The sequence below is a fragment of the Medicago truncatula genome, chromosome 8 (genome assembly GCF_003473485.1).
Source record: "Medicago truncatula cultivar Jemalong A17 chromosome 8, MtrunA17r5.0-ANR, whole genome shotgun sequence".
Taxonomy (NCBI): domain Eukaryota; kingdom Viridiplantae; phylum Streptophyta; class Magnoliopsida; order Fabales; family Fabaceae; genus Medicago; species Medicago truncatula.
The window spans coordinates 43,993,620-44,015,708 of NC_053049.1; the positions used below are offsets into that span (position 1 = coordinate 43,993,620).

At 33.2% G+C, this 22,089-nt stretch overlaps 3 protein-coding genes across 5 annotated transcripts; 1 reads left to right on the forward strand and 2 right to left on the reverse strand.

Annotated features, from left to right (window-relative positions):
- Positions 1-1,097: 1,097 nt before the first annotated feature.
- Positions 1,098-7,176, forward strand: LOC11427088 (TOM1-like protein 5). Of its 3 annotated transcripts, none has more exons than XM_003630363.4 (11): positions 1,099-1,578; positions 1,676-1,730; positions 2,473-2,581; positions 3,236-3,314; positions 3,842-3,940; positions 4,031-4,144; positions 4,682-4,842; positions 5,325-5,400; positions 5,847-5,932; positions 6,267-6,428; positions 6,542-7,060. In XM_003630363.4, exons 3-11 carry the CDS (start codon positions 2,481-2,483, stop codon positions 6,885-6,887), a joined length of 1,224 nt encoding a protein of 407 aa, XP_003630411.2. In that variant the 5' UTR covers positions 1,099-1,578; positions 1,676-1,730; positions 2,473-2,480; the 3' UTR covers positions 6,888-7,060. The 3 variants fall into 3 exon arrangements, with proteins under 3 accessions (XP_024629655.1, XP_003630411.2, XP_024629657.1); XM_024773889.2 differs by having other exon boundaries at positions 2,481-2,581; XM_024773887.2 differs by lacking the exon at positions 1,676-1,730 and having other exon boundaries at positions 1,098-1,578; positions 6,542-7,176.
- Positions 7,177-9,349: 2,173 nt separating this feature from the next.
- On the reverse strand, positions 9,350-15,681 carry LOC11436819 (ferrochelatase-2, chloroplastic). Its single transcript, XM_003630368.4, has 11 exons — positions 15,458-15,681; positions 15,216-15,362; positions 14,683-15,010; positions 14,448-14,591; positions 13,993-14,094; positions 13,046-13,149; positions 12,830-12,956; positions 11,178-11,330; positions 10,621-10,721; positions 10,319-10,520; positions 9,350-10,030 (listed from the first exon to the last, which is right to left on the reverse strand). Exons 2-11 carry the CDS (start codon positions 15,311-15,313, stop codon positions 9,806-9,808), a joined length of 1,584 nt encoding a protein of 527 aa, XP_003630416.1. The 5' UTR covers positions 15,314-15,362; positions 15,458-15,681; the 3' UTR covers positions 9,350-9,805.
- Positions 15,682-17,844: 2,163 nt separating this feature from the next.
- LOC11437259 (serine/threonine-protein kinase SRK2A) lies at positions 17,845-20,985 on the reverse strand. The gene is made up of 9 exons (XM_003630369.4): positions 20,312-20,985; positions 19,875-19,949; positions 19,670-19,771; positions 19,510-19,563; positions 19,324-19,416; positions 19,140-19,232; positions 18,854-18,958; positions 18,661-18,759; positions 17,845-18,308 (listed from the first exon to the last, which is right to left on the reverse strand). Exons 1-9 carry the CDS (start codon positions 20,432-20,434, stop codon positions 17,985-17,987), a joined length of 1,068 nt encoding a protein of 355 aa, XP_003630417.2. The 5' UTR covers positions 20,435-20,985; the 3' UTR covers positions 17,845-17,984.
- Between the last annotated feature and the right edge of the window lie 1,104 nt (positions 20,986-22,089).

Genomic DNA, 22,089 nt, shown 5'->3' on the forward strand with positions numbered 1-22,089 from the left:
GCAATTCTCTTCATTGCTCAACATTGGGATGAAATTTGGGGCTTGGGCATTTGACTAAGATGATAGCAATTTTAGTGAGTAAGTAGTCAATTTTCTCTGAAATTGTAAGTTTCGTCAATTACCTTTTGAAATTAACAAAACTTCAATTACCCCCATGAAATTGCATAATGTTAATCAATTTATCCTCTCCGTCAAGTTTTTCTGTTAGTCAACATAACGTTTTGCAAATACCCCCTGAAGTTTCGCACTTAGTGCAAAATGCCTCCCGAACTTTAAAATTTATATATATTTTTTTCTTATCCTTGACTCAAATGATATTAAAGACAAACAATTAACAATTAGCTTTATGTCTCCTCTTGAGTTCTTGGAATATAATTATTGAATTTTATTAATGTCATGTGTATCATCATTGTGATTTCACCTTTGACTTATTGACCTTCCTTTACAATTTGATTATGGTGCCATTCTCCTCTATCCATTTGTGTTTGTTTACAATTTCCATTCATGAAGCTCATGAACATTGTTTGGATTGGATAGGGTTTTTGTGTTCCTTTTATGCATATAGATATAGATTATGTTTTTGGAGCATTTGAGATCAACAGTAAACATCTACCCATCATACCATACAACAAAAATGGTTAATGAGTAGTTAAAAAATTAACAAGAATTGCTATCAAAAAAGAAAGAAAACAACAAATAAATAGATTAAACAAATAAATTTCGATTATGGTGCAGAATAATGTGATGGGAATTGACCCAACATAAAACTAAATGTTAATTGCTTGCCTTTAATATCTTTTGAGTCAAATACAAGAAAAAAAAATAAAAAAATTCAAGTTCAAGGGGCATTTTGCACATAAGTGCAAAACTTCAGGGGAGTATTTGCAAAACGTCATGACTAACAGAAAATTTTGACGGAGGAGGAAAATTGACTAACGTCGTGCAATTTCAGGAGGTAATTGAAGTTTTCTTAATTTCAGGAGTAATTGATGAAACTTATAATTTCAGGGGGTAATTGCCTATTTACTTCAATTTTAATCTCATTCGATAATAAAAATGTTAAATTAAATTGTGGGTTTCCAATTGTCTTGAAGAAAATGAATCTGCTAAGGGTTTCCAAATTCTCGACAAGAAATAAAAACCGGGTTTACATAGATCATATATGATGACCAATAAGATCATTTTAACTCTTAAGAAACATTTACGATCATAATCTTCAGAGTAGTGAAATTGAAGTTGAGGTCTATGAATTATGTAACTCTGAGAAGCTTTCAAGGAGGATGGGAATAAGCGTGGATTCCGACCAAGTAGGTAATGATGGAGGCAAAAGAAAGAGAAAGAGTTAGATGGGGAGAGAGATACCCTACATACACATTTAAGATACACCTGCAAAAAGAAGCTATAAACTAATTATTAATTAAAAAGAAAAAGGAATTTCTTCTGAGAAAAGGGAAAAAACAGCAAGATAATTGCTTTTTGCGGGTGGCACTTGAAATCAAATGTTGAATCTTTTTAGGGTTTATCAGTGCATCCTTGGTTTCATCCTTGTCATCTCCATCTTCATATCACTTTTTCAAGGTACAATCTTTAATCTATTCACTCTTTTTTTAAGTTTAATTATGTCTTTATATAAGTCTCATCATTAAGTTTTGCTTTGGATTTTGTTTTTTTGCAGGTCGTTCATGACATACTTGCTGTTCATACTTAGGTTGCTGCTGTAGTAATAAGAAGTAATACATGATTATATTGTCAATTTTTATAATTATATTTATATGGTGGAAGATGATTACAATAATAGGACAAATTATTTAGTTGTGTAATATCAACTTCTTTTTTGCATGTTGTGGATCAATTACCTTTCACTTTCCTTATGTATTAATAATAATTTGTAGCACAGTTGAGAGTTCCACATTGGATGAGGTTTGGTCTCTGAAAAAGTGTTTATAAGACATTAGTCACCTCACAAACTAGTTTTGTAGAGTTCAGTGAGGTTCAGCTCAAATTTTAAGGTGGTATCAGAGTCCATCCGATATTTTTCGGGTCATTTGCTATCATGTCATGCTCTGAATGTGCAGTCCTGAGCATGAGAGTTGAGTTAGATCAAATCGAAATTCTAAACAAGTGAGAGTATATTAGCAGTCTCCGGCAGGCATTTTTGATACATGTAGGATGTAGCTGATTTCACCTAGTGGGAAAAAGCTTTGGTTGTTGTAGACGTAGTAGTATATGTTAGCCAGTTGTAACTTTGAGAGTGTATTAACAAATGAAACGTTGTTGCTTGCTAATATACTGCTTCTACATCCAAACCTTTATTTTCCTGTAGCTGCCTCTATTCTGTTTCTAGTTAGCAAAAGTTGATTAGCAGCCTAATTGAATTTGTGTGGATACTTAACTCTCTGTTCAACATTTGCTTTCTCATCTGAAATATATTTCAACTTTTATATTCTATTTGATTCTTAAATGTTTATGTAGAAATAAAGATGGCAGCCGAGCTAGTCAATGCTGCAACAAGTGAGAAACTGTCCGAAATTGATTGGATGAAAAATATTGAAATCTCTGAATTAGTTGCTCGTGATCAAAGGTAACTCCCCCCCATAAAGTTTTTTTTTTTTTTTTTTTTCTCTTGGTGTTGTTTCTTTGTAGTTGATCATGAATGCCCCAAAAGTAAAACACTACAAAATTAAACTCAATCTTTTAATTTTTAATCCGTACCTTTTATACTTTTCTCATGGCACTTTATGTTATATTATCTTATTTTTTTTGGATTTGAATCATATCTATGCTCTTCACCTAACCCTACCACTACTACCTTTACCACTTGAACTATGTCTAATTGGCTAAGTGGGTATTTCTATAATATTGGAAGATAATCCTCATGAATGATAATTTTGTTTTCTTACTCCAATTAATTGCATTTTGCATATTTGTCATGCCAAATTGTGTATTTCTTTTTCATTTAAACTGCATTATTTTTGTTTGTCACTTTGGTTTATTTTTCATAAGGAAAACTTAAATAGAAAGCATTTGGTTAATTAGCAAACAACTACTATTTGTGCTAACTTAATTTGTGATTTAAAATCGGTTATTTGTGGTACTTGTTCAACACTGCGCCTAGGTTGATGCCTGAGCCTGGCAGGCCATTCACTTTATTACAAACTCAATAGTATGCTAGAATATTCCAAGGCTCTGAGTGATGTTGCTGCTAATATCGTCATTTTGTTTTATTAATGTTCAGGAAAGCTAAAGATGTTGTCAAAGCTATTAAAAAGAGACTTGGTAACAAGAACCCCAATGCTCAACTTTATGCTGTCATGGTGAGTACAATGACCTTATTATGTAGTCTATTAAAAAACATTCATGTGAGTTTTCTCAAGGCCTGTTTGAGTTCACTCATTTGAGCTTATATTCTGGAATATCCACTTGTGAGACAGTTCGGAGGAATTTATTGGAAACAACTTATAGCATGTCCATAAGCTGTTTTCAGTTTATTTTCATAAGCTCTTCAAGATAGCTTATATGAAAACAATTTATAGTTTTTATGAAAACAGTTTTGACTTTATTTTATCTTTTGTTATAGAGATAGCTTGTGCATAAGCATTTATATAATGGTGCTTATGCTATAGGTGCTTAATTAAGTTGTTTATCCAATTCCAAACAAAGCCGAAATCATTTTACTTGTACCCACAACGACTTATGTGAATACAGTTTCATCCGCATATTTTTCGTTGTACTTGAAAATGAGAAGATTGACCACGAGACTTTCTTTTCTTGAATTTTTTGCCTTGCTTGCGTTCTTGCACTGGTGTTCTACTAACTAATATTTCATCTGTTGATTTTGTAGTTGCTGGAAATGTTGATGAACAACATAGGAGATCATATTAATGAGCAGGTGGTTCGTGCAGAAGTTATTCCTATTCTTGTGAAAATTGTAAAGAAAAAGGTGATTTTCTCTCTAGAGACTATAGTGCTATTGTCTGTTGCCAATGTTGATTTTTCCTTACTCTCTCTTGGTCTTTTTCTTTGCTTGCAGTCAGATTTGCCTGTCAGGGAGCAAATATTTCTCCTACTAGATGCAACACAAACATCTCTTGGCGGTGCTTCGGGAAAATTTCCGCAGTATTATAAGGCATATTATGACTTAGTGGTAGGTGAAGTACAACCTTGAGATTTGCTTTATGTTCCAATCTAGGCTGTTTGATACATACAGTTGTTTTTTACTACACGGCTCATAAATAGAAGAAGCTGATACAACATGCGTTGTTTTTGGTTTCATATCCGAACAACATAGTTGGTGCTAAGTGCTAACAGGATATGCTGAATTTGGGTAATGGTATTTGTGATGGTAATGTGGGAAGATTGTGTAAGTGCTAATAAATGATACCTGGGTAGTTCTGTTGGCAGAAAATGGTTGTATTTTTGCTTAAAGCCTTTAGATGTTATGCAAATATTCTGGGAATCAGACATCGAGAGTCTCTCAATTTGCTGATAAAATATTTTTCAAACATATTTTATACCATAGTTATAGATGGCTATGATGTTTCTACTTCCGTTTGGTATATGATATAAATATGGAATTTTTTCTTTTTTACCCAATACTTTTTTTTTATAGCTTGCTTAGCCAATACTAATTTGTTATTTATTTGTTCAATGCTAATAGTAAATTGTGTTTTACTTTTTACAGAGTGCCGGGGTACAATTTCCTCAAAGAGCTCAAGTTGTCCAATCAAATCGTCCTAGTTTACAACCAAATACGACTAATAATGTACCAAAAAGAGAGCCATCCCCACTTAGACGTGGAAGGGTTGCTCAGAAAGCAGAATCCAACACTGTTCCTGAATCTAGGTGATTATTGCTTTTCGACATTAGTAAAACTTGATGTAGATTGGGTCTTTCAAAAAACCTTTGACTGGAAATAACATTTTCCTTCACTTAGTAACCTCATTGTTACAGTTTTTTTATTTATTAAAATGATCTTTAGAGTCCATTCTTTAACTGGATGCATCGAAAAGGATATATTATGATAATAATAATTATTTAGTCTGGGGATGGAAACCAGATACTGAAATTTATCCAAATACAATAGCTTTTAACTAATGAAATAAATGAAGATTAGTTTGAAAATCTATCTTCAGTTTGATACTTTTTCTCTGTTCCCGTGTGTGAGTGCGCGCGTGTGTGTTTGTTTCAAATACAGAATCATGGATGATTCTTGATCTGTGGACCTCTTAACTGATCTAGTGGAAAGTATCATTCTAAAGATATTTGTTTTGTTGCTATTTTTCGTTATCTATGAACCTCGCTTATTCTGTAATTGTGTTTTGCAGAATTATCCAAAAGGCTAGTAATGTATTGGAAGTTCTAAAAGAAGTTCTTGATGCTGTTGATGCCAAACATCCTCAGGTGAGCCAAGAATCTGTCATAATGTAACTAGAAATTCACACTTCAAGAATATGATTTGCATTTTATATTGATTCATACTGAATACATTGATATGTCTCGTGATGCTTCTCCATTCAAATAAAGTATTAGGTCTCAAATTTGTTTTGCTTCTGGGTTTGAATTGACAACAAGAAATGAGGTTGAGAGGCTAAAGATAGTGATAAAAACCACATTTTAGCTTTTTTTAGTAAAAAGAATTAGCATCGAAATATCGCAAACTTCTTCAAGATTGTACAGCTAAATAAAAATAACGAGGCATATGCTGTCGACTGGAAGGATTTTGACAAATGACTATGTTGCTCTTTAACACTTTTTGTCTTGTCTTGTGAAACAATCCATGTGATGTACTGATGAGACATGTAAATAATCCCATGCCACTTTTGCTAAAACTGTAAATTATTTTCTAGGGAGCAAGAGATGAATTCACCCTTGACCTTGTTGAGCAATGTTCATTTCAAAAGCAGAGGGTAATGCATCTTGTGATGGCTTCTAGGTAAGGCTGCTTTCAATTTCTCTTTACTGCCAAAAGCAACTACAGTTTCTTTCATTTCCAGACTTGAAATGTTTCAGTGGATGGATTTTATATTCTCTGCTTCTGGTCTTTTGCCATAAGATTTTGTGGTCATTCACGTGTTCATTAATAACTTGTGCATTCTGGTTTATATTCTTTGTTTTTTCCACGTCACTTCTTGCTATTTCCTGAGATGTAAGCAATAAGTTGAATCTTGAATAGTTTGTTATCTCCTTTTTCAATTAATAATATAATAAAAAATTGATACACTATGGTCAGTTTGTGCTTCAAATGCTTTTTCTTGAATTGTTTGTAGAGACGAGAGGATAGTTTCCCGAGCAATCGAAGTGAATGAGCAACTTCAGAAAGTTCTAGAGAGACATGATGACCTTCTTTCTAGCAAAGATACAACAACTGTGAATCACTTTGACCATGAAGAAGCAGAGGAGGAGGAAGAACCTGAACAGTTATTCAGAAGGTGACTTGCTAGTTATTTAGCTCGCCAAATTTCTTCCCTTTTAAAAAAGTATTAAACTTGGTATTTGAGTATTCATTCATCTCTAAATGACTAACAATGCCTGATACTGGCAGATTACGCAAAGGAAAAGCTTGTGTAAGGCCTGAAGATGAAGAAACTAAACCTCAGTTCCCTCAATTGAGTTTACTTGAAGAGAGACTCAACCGTCCACTAATAAGACCACTCTCTTTGGAACCATCTCAAGAAGCTAATGGTTGTCTTGTACCTGCCATTGTTCCTCCTCCAAGTGCAAAACACAATGGGGAGCTTCCTCCTGTTGCAATTCCGCCGCCACCTTTGAAGCACGTCGAGAGAGAAAAATATTTTCAGCATAATAAGGACAGTGGCACTTTGGCTAGCCACATCAGAGGCCTCTCTTTACATAGTCGCAATGGCAGTAGTTCAGAGTGGAAGCTTTGATTTTAGCGATTGATTTCTTAACAGAAGAATCTCCTTTTTGACTTTTTTTTTATCCTAGGTTTTGCCTTTAAAACTTTGGTGTTGGGAATTTAAGTTTTTAGGGTTTGGTTGGGGGTGTGAATTAACATATGCTTCAGCTGGTAAATGCAGTAATAAGGAGCTTTCTGAGATAATTGACCATGCCTCGAGGTTTAGTATGTTCCAGATGCTATTGTGAACAAGGCTTTTTCTTTTCTTTTACAAGGAAGAGGGAGCTATATTTTCTTATCTCCACTTAATTTTCCATAAACCACAAGTCACAACTAACCACAATTGCTAACATGAAATTTTTCAGTTTTTCACTTTGACTAACCACAAGCACTGGGACAAAATAGTGTCAAAATGCGCCAGATTTCGAAAATGAGATGAAAAGAAAGACAACAGAAGAGAAAAATGAAAGAGGAAAGACAAGAATATTAAAAGGAGGGGAAAATGAAGAGAAATTAAAAAATGGTAGTGATTGAAAATTTGAAAAGAGAGTAGAGGTATTTTTGTATAACAAACATTTATGCTGAAGCTTAGGGGGCGTAACTAGAAAAAAAAAAAGTTTTATTAGTATTTTATATTGAACTCAACTCATCTTTGCTGAAATGGGTTGGTGTGTAGATATAAACAGCTAAATTTCTGCTCTTCACCCAGCACAAAACACTTGCGTCTTGCAGTCTTGCCCAAAATATCCTTGCGCTAGTTAACTAACGCAAGTGTAAAAAAAACGGAACTTAATTTTTACACATGCGTGACTTAAATCACAATGATATTGTTTTTCATATTCACACTGTTTTAGCAATATTCACATGCAAGAGTTGTTAATTCCTTAAAAAACAACTGGTTTAATTATTTTATCAAAGGTCCCATCCCACGATTTATTGATTCTTTTACTAATAAATGACCAAAAACAACAATGTCAATAACCAACCAAACACTCCTCTTTAAATACACACCTACATGGCTACATCCATTTCATTTCAGACTAGTTGGTTAATTTCAAGTAGCTTGCAGGAGAGAGGACAAGACAACACATCACAATCAAATCCTCTGTTTGGGAAACTAAAAAAAGAGCTTTTAGCTTTTAGCTTATAGCTTATAAGCTCGTTTGACAAAAAAGCTCTATTTGGTAACACTTTTTCACCATGAGCTTATAGCTTATTTCACGAGCTTATAAGCTATTTTTCAGAAGCTATTCCAAGTAGCATTTGAGCTTATAGCTTATAGCTTCTCACTTTTTCTTTCAATTTTACCCTTATTATTTCATTTAAATTGTATTTTTATCCATTATAATTTTTATAATAAGCTACGTAATAAAGACTGCTATCCCTTTATTCCAATTTTTGTATATAACTGGCTTTTTTTTTTTTTGAAAAAATATATACCTTCGTTTTTTTTTTTTTTACGAAACAAAATACTATTATTCTATTAGTGTTACTTTTTATTTTTATTTTTTTGAGGTAAGTGTTATTTTCTTTATTCTCTGTTATTAGTATTACTCTATTAGTGCTACATTTTTTTTTTGTTTTTGAGGTAAATGTTATTTTCTTTATAAAGTAGAAACACTTAAATGATAATAAATATAAGATAAAATTTTAGTGAATAAAATTTAATTTATAATACATAGGATATATTAAATTAATAAATTTAAAGTATTTTTTTAAAGAAAAATTAGTTTACAAAAGTACAAATACTTAAATTAATGATATAATTTTTATTATGAATTAAGAATACCCTTTATGTCATTTTACATTTATCAGCTAGTTGAACCGCTATTTTTACCAAACACTTCAGTTAGCTTATCAGCTAAAAGCTACCAGCTAGCTTATAAGCTAAAAGCTATCAGCTAGCTTATCAGCTATCCGCTATTTTTACCAAACAGAGTCTACGTCTGTCTTTGTCTTCTTCACATTATGATGCACGTGAATATGCTAAAACATTGTGAATATGAAAAACAATACCCGCATGAGTTAACTCACGTAAATGTTAATTTCTGTGTGAGTTAACTCATGCAGCGTGACTTAAGTCACACATGTGTAAAAATTAAGTCCCGTTTTTTTACACTTGCGTTAGTTAATCAGCGCAGGATATTTTGAGCAAGGCTGCAGGGTGCGAATGTTTTGTGTTGGGTGAAGAGCAGAATTCAAACAGCTAAACGCTCACGTCCAGAGCATGACGCAAGCAATTTATTAGCAGTTACCCAACAATTCAAATCCTCTCGGGTATAGTTGTTAAATAACCATTAATGTGTTTTTAATTGATGATAATTTCTCTCATTATTTTAAAAAAATATATATAATTTAGAATTTGACTTTCTTAACTCAACCTTAACAAAATAATTTTAGACTTTATCTCATCAAATATGAGACTGATAAAATCAGCAGTCACATAACATGAACGAACCAAATTTTGTGACTGGAAGACAAATAAAACCAGTCATATAAATATAATATAACACAAGTCTGAATTATTAACCAAAAACAAAACCAAGTCTGAACCAGTACTCTTGTGTTGTTGACAAGCCGGGAAGCCAACAAAATGAGCAAGGATTTCTGCACCCTTTTCAAACTCTATCTCTCTTGTCAACAACATAGTACAATTGACAAAGTCTCTCATAAGTTCACAAGGAACTTGTTATATCAATGACTGCTTTTTAAGCTACAACAGCTCATGAAGCCCAAATAAAAATGCTTAGGATACATACAAGAGGAAATCACTATACATTACTTTTCTCTTTCCATCCACAAATGCTGTGTCTAAACTAGATTTTAGAATTCCTTCTTAGTGCATGACTTCGATTATAAGCAGCATATGTGATGCTAATGGTATACATATACAGGCAAAACTAAATTCCATTGCCGTTGTGTGGAGGGTAGTGTAGGACTCATTCACGTTCACCTAAATAAGGGCAATATTCCCCACTGGTGCAAAAATCCCTCTCCAGTGGTGACTTCTAAAAACAACAGAAGCAACACAGCAATCATAGCTGCTCTTCCATTCCAAGTTTCAGCACTCTTCGTCCATCCCCATTCCCACACCAATATTGGTGGTGGCAACTCCCTACGTTGTGAGTCATATGCTGCCAATAACTCTTCTACACTGCCCAGGGGAACCAAAGACTGCCAACAAACCAAAACTTTTTGTTAGATCACACAATGAAAGCATGCAATTACAAAATACACTACCACGTGAATCTATGACTTGATTTATCTAAAAAATATGCTGATATGGAAGATTTCTACATGCGTGTATCCTTTTTCCGGTCAGCTCAGGGTTATCCTTATCCCCAGCCAAGAGTGGGAGACTAATATCTCAAGGTATTGACAATGACAACTTAGCAGATAACGTTTGAATAAAATATTTTCCTTCGAGAATACGAAAATATATATGAGAACTGATTAGTGTACCTGTCGAGCTTCAAGGTTTGAAACTGCCATCGCACCAACATATGGGAGACTCTCAATTACAGCATCTGCCAAGTCTGAAATGAAAGTGGGTTCACATCCAAGAGCAGGAACACGGCCCCAATTTTCTATTCCAGATTCTAAAGCCAATTCTTTGTACTCAACATCAATTTCTTCTAGTGTTTCAATATGTTCACTGACAAAGCTGTGAGTGAATAAAGAAGTTAAACCAAATACGAGTGTCACTTAACCTAGTGCAGGTCAGAGAGGAATAAATAACAAATAAAAAACAAGGTTGATGTTACCTAATTGGTACGGCGAGCAAACTTTTTACTCCCTTTTTCCCAAGTTCAATTATTGTCTCATCTGTATAGGGTTTTAACCATTCCACAGGTCCAACTCTACTCTGTATGACAATTATAATGAACAGTCAGAGATTTGGAAAAAAGGCTGTATCCAAAAGCAGTAGCCACATTTTGGCCATAAGGAGATTGGTACAATTTTTTTTGTACTGTAGAGACAAGTCATCTTCACCACCTATTGACTTCATGACTAAACGTAGTCCTTGGGGAGAACGCTGTTGAGTAGTCTTTGCATGGTTCCTCGAGATCTATATCAACGAGTATTATTTTTTGCAAAGAGCTTTCTTTGTGTAATAAGTAATGAGCTGAATCATACAAACTGTTCAGAATATTATGGCCTTGTTGATAGGCAAATACCAATTGCTACTTTGGTGAATACCATACTGGCAGAACTAAGGTAAGCATTATACCATAAGCTTGGATTTGCGCACTTTATGAATCAACATCATGCATTAATACTTCTAGAAACTGAGGGTCCCAAATTTTTAATAAAAAAGTACCTGATAAGCAAGTGTGTATGCATTGGTTATCTTTCTTTTCTCAAGCTCTTCCATGATTAAATCCACACATTCCTCCATCTCTGCTTTGTATGGATCACCAGCCTCTTCCACATACGCAACTGGAACCCCATGTGCGCTGAAGAATATCATGACCTGCAACAAAAATTAGTCACTAGGACTAACAACAAATATTTACAACGAAGTGACACCCAACCACCAACCTTAAGCTTATAAGGAGCTCGAGTTTTGGAAAAACTTTGTCACCAATGTCAAAATAAGATAAAAAGATATCTTAATTGCACTTTCGGATCTTCTACTTTGGCTAAAGTACGATTATGGTTCTCTAATAACTTTTTGTGCAAATTTAATCTCTCCAGTATTTGCATTTTACATGCAACAGTTAAGTCTTGTAAGAATTAAGTTCTTCCTTCCATTAATTTTCCTTTACCTAGAACCCTCAAGTCCTTATTTTCTAGTCAAATAATCAGGGGGTTTAGGACAGATTTCGGAGAGGAAATTATTTAGACAAGCTCGAAATCTATTAGAGCATCTTCTAAATAATTAAATTTCAAATACTAGTATTTATAAAGAAAAGGTTCTACATACAGATCACAAATGGATTTATGTATAGATATAAAAAAAAAAAAAAAAAAAAAAAAGGTCCATAATGGGTCAGGAGAATTTGAGTGCTATGGCAGATTGCATCCATGCACAGATTACACCCTCTAGAGTAGAAGCATAAGGACTATTGCAAGGGTGTTATCTCTTATGATCCTGGTACCTTTTTTATTTTGGTTCCAACTTGCTCTTTGTGAATAATTTTTATGAGGACATTTCATTTCATTTTTTTCATTTATGGACCTTTTTTATGGATTTACATACATTGCCTTCTCAAATATTATTGATGTTATATTTAGCTTTATGAACGTGATACTTAACACTTGATACACAACATTAATGTATGCCTAATGCGTTCTCAAACGTTGTTTCTGCTAAATAATTGAACACAAAATTGTAAATCGCACCAAACATAGATTCTTTTCAAAAAATTCTCCCCGTGCTTTGCACAAATTCTCAATACTAATTTAGTGACACTTGAAGGCTTGTGAGGTTAAATTTTCAAAGAGGAAACCTTTTCAAGATTCCCCACAATTTTGGGTGAAAGTTGGTGTTTTAAATGCCGAGTGGAACAGGGTCGAAAAGATACATTTGGTTTAATTTGTGAATATTAGGAGTAGAAAATGGTGGATTTGAATATTTCAGATGGAAAAAAGCTAATAAAAGGAGTTGGTTGTAGCAATTGAAAAAATCGGGGGATTAAATTTCAGCAAAAAATTATTGGCAGGCTAAATCAGACATGACCATAATAGTAGGACCAAAAATACAACGAAACCTATAAAAGATAAACGAAGTTGTTGATTGCTTTAATTTAAAAAAAAAAAAAAAAAAGTCATTTCACAATCTCCCAATTGCCTAAGTTAATCAAACAGAGTAAGTTACTCCTACAGCCATCATTCTGTTATCCTAACCAGAAATATCTGATACTGACTATATACATTAAGCTATCAATATTTAAAGTAGAAGAATAACATTGATAATATACAAATGTTTAGGAACAACAGTTTTGTCGTTTAAATATAAAAATGTAGTACCTTCTCTGGTAAGTCAAAACCTTTTAGCTCTTTTTCAATTAAATTTGCCATTGCCTTTATGTATCCTTCACGTTGGTACCACGAAGGTATGACTGTGTGCTGCATGTTGACTAGATACTCATCTTCTCTAAGGAACCAATAAATAATTCATAACCGAAAGTTAGATAATAAATTGGAGTATGATGATGTGGTAACAAAATATTTTATAGTAATCACCGGAATATGCTCTCCAAGAGACGCAAACTTGAACCACTGGTCGAAATTGAAAATTGTGGATAAAGTGGAAGCACAACAAGCTTTGTAATTCCATCCCTTTTAATCTACATGATTTCAAAGGAAAAATTGGTCATGGTTGGCTTGAGTAAATCACAAATAGACAAATGACAGATAAATTCATGTAAAAATACTTTGACATAAATTAGTTAACCCATGAGTTAGTTCCAAGGTTAAAGTTTATTCAAGAAGATAATTGGTTAAAACACGTATTTGCTAAATAACAGAGAACTAACTGTCCCAAGAAATACAAATTTACACATTCAAAATGGCAATAATTTTGTACAATCTAATACTATTATTATGATTGCAAACCATTTTCTTTTTTTTAAAAAGTTCTTACTTCTTTAACGTTGTTTGGATAAATATGCTGAAAACTATACTATAAAATAAATTGACATATTTGGCCAATTACTTTTTCTAATTTTCTCAAGGCAACCTCCTCAGTTTTCTAAGTTTGTATCCTCACCATTTTACACCTTACCCTCTCCACGATCTCACTTTCTGTATGTATTTCTTAGGTTAATTTAATGGTATCTTTTTACATGAACACGGTAGTGAGTGACTGCAGTTAATAAATAAAAACGGAGTGTGTGACTACTAGAGTATACTAGTAGTACAGAAAGGCCAAATTATGTAAAACTAACTCGCATCAGTCAGGAAATATCAAGATAAGAAGAAAATCAAACGGCTGCGTGTAAACCACCAGTAGTGCAAAGTTTATTTTAAAACAATGAAAATGCATATTTTCTTATATTTATAAACAACTTAACAGAGAGCATCAGATGTCATCCTCCTAAAACTTGTAAAAATACATCACTAAAAGTGGCACAATCTTATTTATTACTATCCAATTTGACATTGTAATATAACATAAAGATGATCAATACCAACTCAATAGCCTCTTCGGTGAATGGATGCCAGTAACGCATGCCAACATACACGTTTGCTGGGACATTCTTTTCAAATAGAGATTTTCTTAACTCTTCAGCCTGTATAAAGAATCATTATCAGCACTAGAGCAATATGAGGGAGAGAGAGAGAGAGAGTTAACAAAAGAAAGCACTTAATGCAGTGTATGTCACTGCATCAAAGGATTAGAAAGAGTTTCAAACACAGTAGAAAAATTATAATGCAAGTCAATTGTAAAATCTCAATGGACTAGTGAGAACTTAAAAAGAATGGCTTAAACAGTTGGAAAAACAGCAATTAAATGAGAGGATAACATTTTACGTACTAAATTCAGTATCTGGTAAATTGAAAAAGTTTCCGGATGTCCTATCTAACAATTCGAAGGTCAAATGTGTTGTAGCGTATAGAAAAAAGTTATCAGGAAGTGTCATGCCTGTGCATCGGTCATACGTCTAAGAGGGGATCCACCACCAATGGAAGCATAGCCTTCTTTGCTCTTTGGTGCTCTTAAAACAGATACAAATTGAGCCAGTGGCTTTTGAAGAAAACTAAATAACCTTGGTAATCGTATGATATCCTGCATAATTATACACAAAATGTAACTCATAGTGATAAAAAATAATTTGATCATATCATATGAATATTGTGTGCTGAAGCTAGAGTATTACTGGATCGGCAAAAAGGTTAAATAAAAAAGGCTGCACATCATCTAGAGTCTCTGGACCTCCAAGGTTTAACAATAACACTCCGATCTTGTCATCACCAATAAGAGGTGTATCGGAAACATCTTGAGTTGTTGAAGTTACTAAAGCTTCCACAGGTAAAAGGTGCCTGTTGAGTGATTGCTTGGAAACCAAGGGTTGTGCTTCAGACCATCCTGGAGAAAATTTGCCAACTATGCAAGTTTTCAACGGATTAACGTTACTAGAAGCCTCCGTGTGGCCTCCGGAGCATCGATGCAACTTTTGAGCGGTACAGATTGCCTGTGGCAATAGCCTATAAAAATAAAGAATATTATTGCATTATAAAACTCTAGGTAAAAGTTGGTACAAAAACAATCATAATACAAGAAAAACACAAATTCATATGACCAATACGATAATTCTACAGATCCTATCAACTAAACTTCAAACAAGAAATAACCTTAGTGGTTACTAAAAATGTTAAAAAACACAATAACAATTGAAAAGGGAAGACTTACAGAGGAAGCTTGAAATTACGAGAAGCACAAGTGCGGCAAGAATGAGGACGAATATATGAGCAAGAAGAAGTTGAAGGGGCACGAATTGGAGAATTCATAGCTTGAAAAAACAACACTTTAACCACTAACAGACTTGTCCTTCAATGACTGCACAAATACAAATGTTTGAGCAATAAGCAACAAAATTGAAGCTAAAAAAACGAAACCCAGAAATTGATTAATGAAAAAGGAACAAACTTTACCTGATTCCCACAAATTGGGAAGATGGGTCACTAAGAAGAAGGTGAACTAAAAAATGAAGAATTTTCTCTAAGGGTATTATTTTTATGCAGTGTTTATTATGAAGTAATGGTAGAAATTAATATAACTATAAATAAATATGTTTTAAATAAATAAATGTGAATATGAATGAATGAGTAGAGAGAGCAGAGAGGGACCCTTGAGGTTGAGAGTGACTGGTGAGACTGAAAAAAACACAGACCTCTTCTTCTATTTCTGTTTATCCATCTCATCTTCTCAACTAATTTTACTGCCCACTATTTTCCATTATTATCTTTCTTTCATTGTCATTTTTTGGACAAATATGTCACAATATTAAATGTTCTCTTTGACCCTTTCTTTCCCTTGATGCCTGACCTTATTTGTTTTTCATTTGGTATCAAATTTGTTTTTGTAAATACAAATGTAAAATAAATTCATGAATTAAATTTTATTTCTGAATTATCCACTTTTTTTGACGAATTCTCAATTATCCACTTAGAGGTACCGACATGTAATTTTTATAATTTATTTTAAAGATGGTAATGTGTGTGATTCATGAAATTGGATTTTTTTTATTTTTAAATGCACTAAGTTCTTGTTGAAATTGATTTATATTATACAAAAAAAAAAAAATGATATATATTGAACTCCAAAGATTTTTTTTTTTACATAGCTTCAATGATTAATATTGGACATAGATTTTAGATTCGAAATCTCTTTTTTTTTTTTATGGAAGATTCGAAATCTTTTATAAGTGTTATTTAAGTCCTAATATATTTTGTGAGTTGGATTGAGTATCGTCCTCTCACCTTAAATTTTTTCCGTCAAAAATATTTATTTTGAGTCATTATTTGTAGGGTTAATATTTTCACCCCTTTAATATATGTTATTTTCAGTTTTCGCCCTTATAAAATTTTCGGTTTGATTTGCACCCTTGTAAAAAAAATCCGAAAACACCCTTAATAGGCCATTTTTAGAATTTTTTCAAGAAATTTTGATTTTTGAATGACCTGTTAAGGGTTTTTTCGGAGATTTTTTTTTTACGAGGGTGCAAATCAAGCCGAAAATTTTATAGGGGCGAAAACCGAAAATGACATATTATAGGGGTGAAAAACACTATTAACCCTTATTTTTATTCTCAAAATAAAATAAAAAGTTTTTTAAAATATGTACTAGGACGAAATCTTCACTCAGATTCTTTGTATAAAAGGACTTGCAAGTAAAATGTCAAAAATAAAATTGTGACTAGAGTTTTTGTAAATGTAAACTAACAAAACACTCGTGCATACACACTCTACGTGCGACATTGATCAAGGTAGAAGATATAAAATCAATTGCAAAACGCTTGTTGTATAATTCATATTTGGCATCATGTAAAAAAAATATTCATATTTGGCATAGTATGTGCGTAGAAAGGAGTTTCAAAACTTATGATTAGATGCATATATCACTTCTCTTGATTATTTTCCAAAACGGTTTTGCTTGGAAGCATGAGATTAAGTGTTTTGTAGAGTGTCTTAACATATGAATCTTTTCCTATGAATTGACACAGAAAAAATATGCACAGGTTCATCATCCATCACAAGGAAGTTATTACTATTAGTACCTACTCTAATAAAAACCAAGTGTTTGGCTCGTTGATTTGTAAGACATGAATAAATTGAATAGAACTTCAAATAGATGATTCTTTTTCCGTACTATTTTCGTTATCTATGAACCTCTCTTGTTCTGCTATTGTGTTTTGCAGCATTAACCAAAAGGCTAGTAATGCATTGGAAGTTCTAAAAGAAATCCTTGATGCTGTTGATGCCATACATCCTTATACGGTTATACCTTAGGTGAGCCAAGAATCTGTCATGATGAAACTAAAATTTCACACTCCAAAATATGATTTGCATTTTATCTTTATTCATAGTGGATACATCAATGTGTCTCGTGATGCTTCTCCATTCAAACAAAGTTTTAGCTCTCAAATTTGTTTTGCTTTTTGGTTTGAATTGACAACAGGAAATGAGGTTGAGACTTGAGAGGCTAAAGATAGTGCATAAGATAGTGATAAAAACTGCGTGGTAACATGTGAATTTCTTCATGATTGCAAATTTATTTATGATAGTACAGCAAAATAAAAGTAATGAGGCATGTGCTGTCAACTGGAAGAAACTTGACAAATGACTATGATCATGTTCCACATGCAATGCAAATATATCTCAAGGACTCCTCCCAAGCCGTTGACACTACTTACTCATTCTCTTAATTTTATATTTGGAAGTGAGGGACTATTCTCGAATAAGATACACAGCAATCGAAAAGCAGAAAGTCATTATGTGCAGGTTTATGATGAACTTCCCCTTAACTGAACAAAGATGCATAACAGAGACAGGTAATTGAAAAATATTATCATACATGAACGATTTCAGAAGTCTTATAGCAGTTATAAATTATAGTACACATAAATAGTTCCTTTCTAGCATAAAAAATACCAATACTTTATAACAAGAATTACACTGCTTAACTGATTTGAAATTCTCCACTTGCATGAACCTCTTTGACCCTCTTGTCATACTCATCTTCTTCATCCTCCTCTTCCTCAACCTCTTCTTCCACTTCTTCCTCCTCTTCTTCTTCGCCTTCCCAGCCAAAACCTTTGACCGGCCTAGATACCGGAGGAGGTTCTCTTGCCTCTCCCACAATTTTCATTATCTCGTCCACACTTTGAATAGAAAAGCTTGGGTTGCCTCTCTGGTAATACGCAGCTTGGGCTGATTCAGTTAGCTCCCTTGGAAGATTCTTTAAAAACCATGGATGGTTCTTGATTTCCTTGAGAGAAATTCTCTGTAGACAATGACAAGAATAATAAGGTCTGGTAGTTAGCTTGATAGACAATAGATCTGTTATGATTGACTTATTTGAACTTATCTATTGGCATAAACACTTGTGAGATTGTTTGGAAGAGCTTGTGAAAATAGCTTATGACATGTTCATAAACAGTTTTCAGCTTCCTCTTAAAAAAAAAAAACAGTTTTCAGCTTATTTCCATAAGCTCTCCATGATAGCTTATAAAAACAATTTATTTACAAAAACAATTTGACTTTATTTTATCTTTTTGTTATAATAGATTAGAGATGACACCATCAAATTGTAACAAAAGAAAGATAATATAATTTCCACAAACATGATAACATACCCTTAATGGATTTGCAACAAATATACGAGATAAGAGGTGTTTGCAATCTTGAGATATGTGGACATAATCAGGGATTTTGTATTGAACAGCCATTATGCGCTGCCGAAGAGGAAATGAAACGGGGATAAGATGATGGGATAATAAAATGAAACAATGTGAACATCAGTATTGTAAGGGAGGAAAGATGGCATACCTGAATTGTTTTCCTAAAATTTCTAGGGTCATCTTGATCCTCAAAGGGATATGCTCCAACCAGCATGACATAAAGGGTCACTCCGCAGGACCAGACATCAGCCAACTAAAACAGTTATAGAATCATAAATATACTAGTTCAGTAGATGCATTTAAAAGACTTTACCAGATAGCATGATTAGAGGAATATAGTGATAAAATCAGAGATAACAAACATGTACAGACGCAATCATAGAAAGAAGTGAGGAAGGAACTATGCAGAACCAATTCTGAAAAAGTGTACATACCTTCCCATCATACTCCCTCCTAGAAAGAACCTCCGGTGCTATATAAGCTGGAGTTCCAACAGTTGATTTGGGTCGGGAATGAAGCAAAGATGACTACACGACAAAAAGGAAGCACTTTGAGAGATATAGACAGTAAATGAAATATTGTTAAAACTGTGAAACTCAATGGTAATTGTTCCAGTACCTTGGAATAACCAAAGTCACAAATTTTCAAGCGAGGTGCAGGGCTTCCATCTAAAAGTGTATTTTCCAGCTTCAAATCTCTGTGACATATTTGCTGCAAAAGGAGAGTAAAAGCATCTGTTCACACTGTGTATTTTTGAATCCCCAAAGTCCTATATAATTTTTCCAAAATTGAGCAAGATTTTACCATGGCATGACAGTAATGGACACCAGATATCAGTTGCTGAAAGAAATATCTAGCCTGAACAATCAAAGTAGAAAATAAATGAGATATGAATACAGTAGCAATGACACTAAAAAATTGTCAAAAAGAGCAGAACATTTGAAGACCATGTCATGTTATTAACCTCATCTTCGCTGAACCGACCAGCATTACAGATCCTCTCAAAGAGTTCCCCTCCAGCTGCATACTCCATTACTATTGCTAAATGAGTAGGGGTCAAAACCACCTGACCAATCAAAATCCCATTGAAGTGACAGTTAACAATTCAGAACAATTAACGGTGTAATCAATACAAACTGATCCAACAGATAAACAAATAAAGTCCTTACCTCCTTGAAGCGAATTATATTTGGGTGCCGAAGAGACCTGTGGTTGATAATCTCTCTAGCCACATTCTCATCAATCTGGAAATGAAGTAGCAGAAAGAATAAGAAGAAGAAGAAACTTATAATCCTAGATGTCAAAATAATAGCTTTTTTTTTCCCCTTCTTTTCAACAAATAATAACTTCTCAAAATCAGGGGGAGCTTCATGTGTGAAAGCTATAACTTTTGATTGAATTTTTCTATCCCCTGCTCAATTTCATTAATTTGCACAAATGCATATCTTAACACCTATTTTCCACTTTTCACCAATCAAAATTCCAACTTTATAAGTATTTCCCCAAATACAAAACATGATACTGATAAATCTCAAAAAAAATATGAACAAAAAACAGATAAAACATACAAAAAAAAAAGTAAAAAAACTTGAAAGAGAGAATAAACCTTTTGGCCACGTTCAATGTATTTCATAGCAACAAGCTCCTTGGTCTCCTTATTCCTCAAAAGCCTAGCCACACCAAAATTGCCAGCACCCAAATCCTTAACAAGCTCATACTTATCCATCATCAAATCTTCAACTCAATTAACAGTTTTGGATGGAAAAGGTGCAAACTTGAAACTGAAACTGAAATGGGCATGCAGGTTTTTGCACTTTGATGAAAAGGGTATTGTAAAAGAGGTATCTTTCACTGAAAAACAGGTTCTTTCTCAGTATATATATAATATATATTGGTAATAATGGAGAGAGAGATTTTGAAGGATATTTTATTTATTTATTGTAAGAGAGATTTAATTTAATTAGGATTTGATTTGTACTAGAGTGGGGAAGAGTGAGGAGGAGAAGAAGGAGATAGCACGTGAGAGTGTTGAGAGAAGACATTAAAAAACAACATGGGATGGTGTTAAGATCCAAAATCAATGACCATAGGGAAGACGAAGACAAAAATTTCAATTAAGTAATTTATTTAATTTAAGTTTAATCGAGTTAATTAGAATCGGTTCTTTACTTTTTGGGTGGGATTTTAAGATGCAAAAACAATGAAATGGAATTGGTATATATGTGATTGGATATGGAATTGGATCTCTAACAGCGGCGTCGTTCAAGGGTACACTTTTCTCTTCATTCCTCAATCAATCTCAATGTCGTTTTCACAAGCTATCTTCTTCTACTTTTCTTTTTTTAATTATATTTTTTTAAATTTAACTGTTTTTTTTTTTTCCTTACTCAACAACAACCACTTTGGTTGGTTTTTAAGAGTGCTCATTTGGGACAAGTTTTATTTTCTCTTTTTTTTATTAGTCCAAAATAATAGAGAAAGAAAAATGAAGTGAGAGAATAAGAATATGGAGTAATGTGAGTATGAGAGATAATATTGTAATAAAATAATTGTACAAATATCATTTCTCTTATTTTCAGGACAGTGCTAACTTATTTTTAGATTTATTTTAAATAAACAGTTAATTATATATTTAAGGCTTAAATATGTAAATGGTCCCTGTAAGTTCGCGTGTTTTTGGTTTTAGTCCCTGTATCTTTTTTTGTTCTAAAATAACCCTTGTAAGTTATAAGCATTTTGGTTTTAGTCCCTGCCTTCATAATCTGTTACAAAAACGTCTATGTGGCAAACGGAGGATGACTTGACGACGTATGATGTGGCAGATAACGCTGATGTGTCGTTCTATATGCTGAGTCACAAAGTTAAAAGGACCTAAATAAAAAAACCAAATTTGCAGAGGGACCAAATCCAAAAATTCATATAAAACTTCATCTTCTTCCTTCCTTCCTCTTCTTCATCATCTTCAACACACCATTATCAAACTTCATAGAAAGCCCATAAATTTATTAACAAACGTCAACATCACTGCACTGGAAATCCATCAAAATTTAAAACCCTTTTTAGGTTAACTAAAAGTAAAATCAATCAAAATATTCATCAAACTACATGAAATCAATCAAACTTCATCAAAAAATTCTATGCAAACGGGTGGAATTAAGCCGCTTTCAAGAGAGCCATACTTTCATGTGGTCCTTTCAAAAACACACCTTAGTCCCCGTTATGGAATGGTAATTTCATACTTGGTTTCACAAAAGGAAGAAATTAAAGCATATAGTATCACACTTTGTGCAGAACAATACTATCATTTTCTTTGTTGATGGGTCACTTTGTCCAACTAATTATTACATCTATTGTTTGATATTTTTTTCTCATTTGTATCATTTT